This window comes from Bombus impatiens, unplaced genomic scaffold, assembly GCF_000188095.3.
Source record: "Bombus impatiens unplaced genomic scaffold, BIMP_2.2 scf_0945, whole genome shotgun sequence".
NCBI classification, from domain to species: Eukaryota; Metazoa; Arthropoda; class Insecta; order Hymenoptera; family Apidae; genus Bombus; species Bombus impatiens.
Genome location: NT_177364.1, coordinates 88,084 through 92,966, shown reverse-complemented (window position 1 = coordinate 92,966; position 4,883 = coordinate 88,084). Strand labels below are relative to the sequence as shown.

General features: G+C 49.1%; 1 protein-coding gene across 1 annotated transcript in view; it reads right to left on the bottom strand.

The window, feature by feature from the left end:
• LOC100742684 (GATA-binding factor C-like) overlaps positions 1-4,883 on the bottom strand; it is a gene marked incomplete at its 3' end in the record, with an annotated part of 75,339 nt that overhangs the window by 19,663 nt on the left and 50,793 nt on the right. The window contains exon 3 of the mRNA XM_033323396.1: positions 3,838-4,295. Coding sequence (XP_033179287.1) covers positions 3,838-4,021 — 184 coding nt within the window. The remainder of the gene's footprint in view (positions 1-3,837; positions 4,296-4,883) is intronic.

The window sequence follows — 4,883 nt, the reverse complement described above, 5'->3', positions numbered from 1 at the left end:
GTGAAACAGGATTCGATTCGATCGAGTGGAAGAATCCGTGTGGGACGATACGCGTGCTCGAGTCTGTTGCTCGCGAGGTTGGCGAGGCTTCGGCTGTCAAAACAGCGACTGGTACACTGATGGATGACGGGGAGGATACAGGTAGTGACGTTTCAATCGGAGGCGATAATCAGAGGTTGGTAAGACGGAGAAACGACTGCTTGCTCTGGAAACACGTTCTCACACGGCCAGCAGGAATTCCTGAGGACCATGGCCGGCGGTGTCAGGGGGTCAAGCACCGACGCAGCCAGCGCAAGAAAGAGGAAAGAGGGAAAGAAGAGCGGAGAGAAGTCGTAAAGAAGTCGCAGGGATGGCGAGCAGCCGCGGCTCCAACGACAGATAGAGATTTGATTCCGATTAGGGCGCTGGTTTTTTAGCGCAGCACGAGTTAACAGAGGACCGAGTATGATCCATGCACGTCGGCAAGAATCAGGGATATCGCGTTCCAGGGCCTCGAGATCCGACCGGCTGTATCGAGTTTCGTGCCTCTTCGTGCACTTTTTGGCTCCTTTCCCTGCTCTGTCCCACCGCCATCTCTCCTGTCTCTCCTCTCTCTGTCCCTTTTGCGCTCTTTTTCTCTCCAGCTTCTTCTTCTCTGTCCTCTTTGCTTTTTCATGCTTGGCCAGCGACGGAGAACCGAGAACTATCGGCGTTACCTAGACCGTACGCGCTATCGCTTTTTCTCGGCCTCGTCGTTACACACACGGGCGAAAAGCGACGCGCAAACAGACAACCAACGACGAGAAAATGGAGGCCCGTTGAAACTTCGCCAGGCTTGGTTAACCCGGCGTTCTTTCGCTCAGATTATTCTATTCCTTTCGATATGAAGAGAACTCTACCTGTGTCACAGTCTTCAGCGACATACCAGAGAATCGTTATCGATACGCGTGTGAATTCTTCTTTCGATTTGAACACGTTAACACGTTGACTGCCACGCGCGTTTTCACTGAAATCTCCGTCAGAGGCCACGCGTGCTGCTGTGCTAGAGCTACTCCCATCGATATTTCAGTAATGCGAGTAAATCATATTTTCAATAAACCAATTTTCATATTACTCAGATCGTGATAATTGTAGCTGCTGTGGCGTGGATGTCACTGCTGGTGTACCGCTGCTTTTCTTCTCATTTTTTCGTGGAAGAAAATTCGCACTAGGAAAATTCGGAAAATTCGGGATTTGAACCCGAGACGACCCGAACCGTTCGTAACCTAAGAAGCTAACCACTGCGCTACCGTCGTTCGACGCTAGTTAGTGTCGTCCAATGGTACTTGTTATCAAGTTATTTTTATAACAATTCGATAGTTTTATTATTTCCTTTGGAATATCTTCTCAAAAACCTACGACGATCCTTCGCAAGTAGTCGAATAAGCGCCACCCGAATACGGGTGACGCGGTCCTACCGGAAACTTTGTCGTGGCAGTAAACGTGTTTTAAAGGCGTTTTTGCCGGTGATAGAACCGCGACATAAAATTTCGAGGATCGCGCCGGGGTTGAGTTAACCGGGTAGAGCTGGTTCTGACGACCGCGGTGAAATAGTCGACTGGAAACGAAAAGTCATTTGCCAAAGGTGTGGAGGGTTCGAGAGAACCGCCGAGCAGCAGACAGAGAGAAAGAGAGCCGCCGTTTCGGCGTACGCGGTCGCGTGCTCGAAAGTGGATAATCGAGGCTCGATTGCGCACCGAGATGCCGGCCTCGAGGTTAAGAAGCAGCATGTTACTTTTCAATCGCCGTACTCGCCTCTAATTCGAGGCCGGCGTTCCATCCACTTCCGGCGAGTACGCGATCGTCCGTCTTCGCGTGAAACGATGGCCAACAGTTTCGAAAGAAACCGTCGACCATGGGAATCGTTAACCGCGAAAAAAGAACGCCGCCGAAAGAATTTAACGGCAAGAGGAGAGAGTTTCGTGCAGCCAGGCTGATGTTTTGCAAAATTTCCAGGAATTTTTTAGTGCCCCGGAGGGCAGCCTGGACACGACGACATAATTAAATATCCGCGTGGTAATTAACGAGCTAGACCAAGACGCCATTAGCCGATCGTTGAACCGAGTCACGAGAGACACGCGAAAAAACCAGCCGACGCGACCCGCGTACTCTACCCCGTGCGAGTATGTCGGCCAGTTTTACGACTGTTGGGGGTGGAAACACCGCCGCACGCCAGCGGCAACCCCTTCCCTGCGCCAATTTTTAATCTTTAACCCCTGTGTGTGGATAACCAATTTCTATATTCCCTTGGACAATCGTTAAACGTTCTATGACAAAGTATCGCCAGACGTTTCCTTCTCGTTTCCTTAGACAGTTTCACGTCGATTCGCGAGAAAAATTTACGCGAAATATTTTGTATAACGAAGCACGACAAACTTATTTATACCCACGCTTTTTACACAAGCGGTTAACCGGCTACCCCGTACACTTATCCCATACGGAGTAAATTATGGTTGCAGTTACGAAGGGAAGTTTTACGAGATTATACAAAGTGTCGCGTTCCGGGGCTACTTGTTTATTAGCATCCAAACTACGAATTATAATCATTAACGCAATAATTATTACGCATACACACATATATATATGTATTATATAGCAATTATCGATAGAATAAATTACAATTACCAAGCAGCGACGGAGGAGGCAAGGTGAACGCGTAGCAATGCGTGTCACGCACGTATGCGACTTCATCGTGAAATTGTATCGTAATTTCCAGTGACTTTTCACTCGGGCGGATACGTCGAGACGGTACTCGTTACGGTAAGGGAAAATTGAGAGTAAAATTATCGCTGTACACGCGGTGTTTCGCGAATAGCACGTTCGAACATTTTCGTCGATTACACCGAGGGTTAACGTGCAAAAAAGGAAAAATCCAGATTCGAGTAGGATCGGCCGCGATAAAGAAGCTTCCTTTGGCTTTATCTATCGATCGATCAACTGGAAATCGAGTGTCTCTTTTCACCGAAAAGCGAGAAGAATTCGGCGAAGACGACGATAAGATACAGGTTACGTGCCGTGGGTGTATTTGCCTAAGCAAACGTAACGATATCTTATCTGTAAATTCGGCCAGCACCCTGCACGATCTTGCCGAAAGAAACGGAATAATTCCAACCACACCTTCCAATGTACAGGACTTGTATAGAGGACGTTTGATCGTGAGATTTATTAAATATTACTGCTTCTTGTTGAACCATACAATATATTTCAAATAATAAATTAGTATACTGGCTATATTCGCCGAGACGCTCGTAAAATGTAGAAGTCGTAAAATAGGACCGTTAATTAGATCGCTGATAATTCCTTGATAACTGGTTGATAACTGATCGACTACTGACTATAACTCCGCAGTTCTAATCTCAAAAAAAAAAGAACACGCCCGAAACACCGGAAAATGGAAATTATTACGACTACAGCGCGCGGATTTGAAACTGGAACGCACGCGACCCGAACCAACGAAATATCGAAAACACATGGACGTCTGAACTATCGGGTTGTCTTCGAACTGTCTTTCGTTTTACGAGCAAATAACAGACGCACGGTGTTTTTTCTTTTATATTATTTTCTCGAATTACGTACGATCGATTTTATTCTCTTGGGATAAAGAGCGCGACATTTCACACGCTTGACTTCGCGTTGTAAAAGACAGGTTTGCGAAAGAAAGACAATCCGATAGTACGTTGTTTTCTGTAAATACTCGCTTCGGTAAGGACGCTTCGTTACACCGTGGAAAATGTGAATTCGCATTGAAAATTCGCAATGCGGTAACGAAGCGTACTTGAGAAACGCTGCTGACAAAAACGACAAAATGATTACACTTACTGTGAGCGTAATGTGCGGCGGCTGCGGGGTGATGGGCGGTTGGTCCTGCGTGGGGGTAGTAACCCCTGTAATCGGTGGGATTGCCGACGACTCCGGCGACTCCTGCGCCCCCCGAGGGCGGCTCCAGCGTGGACCTAGGGGGCTCGTACCACCTAGCCGCGCTCGACTCGCTGCTCATGTCCATCCTGTCGAGAATGCTGTTCTTGCGACTAGCGGAAGGGTGAAAGGTCGACGATCGGATCGTTGAGAGGGGGTTGCTCCAGCAGGGGGAGAACCAGGAAGGATGCACGGGGGTAGGGGGACGCGAGGGGGAAGGGAAATGGAAAGGGGATTAGGAACGCTGCCAAAAACGCCTCTCTGCCGGAAGCGTGGTCCTACTGAAGACGCTCGGCCAGGTCATAGGTGATCCTGGCGCTTCGTTCACGATCGCGAGGAAAATCTGTCTCTGACCCCGCCTTCTGCAACGACAAAGAAGAAAATGCGTGTGCGATTAGTGGACGCAGTGGAAAGGTACGTACACAGCGTGGTCCGTAAGTTAGTCGCTCGCTTCGTTCGTGGCAACGTACATCGATTTTCTTGCTCGTCCGCAAGCGATTTTACGAAACTACGTAACAGCGCGTATCGCGAAACGAAGCGAGGCATTGTCGCGGAACGTTGAAATTGCGCAAGGTCAAAGCTGCCGTACGTCGTTTTGTCGAAAATTACTAACTCCGCTCCGGCTGCTACTAAAATAAAAACATGTCATTCGCGGGTTACGCAACGCGAACATCACCGAAACTGGAGACGTGGCCGCCGAAAAGCACGCGATCCGGTTGCGAACAGTCGGTTCGTCTGGTTAGGCGAAGACACGGGAACGTCGCTGTTTTCTTCTGCAAATACGCGCCAGGATGCACGCGAATTTCGTGAAAAGGAGCGAGATAACCAGAGAGAAAAGGCACTAGCAGCGCGAACAACCGATCTAAGATGGTAATCGAATGTTGGTCGCGCTGGCGTCGATCGACCGGCCAATTTCCACGGCTCTTCCTTCCGGCCGGCGGCGGCGGGTC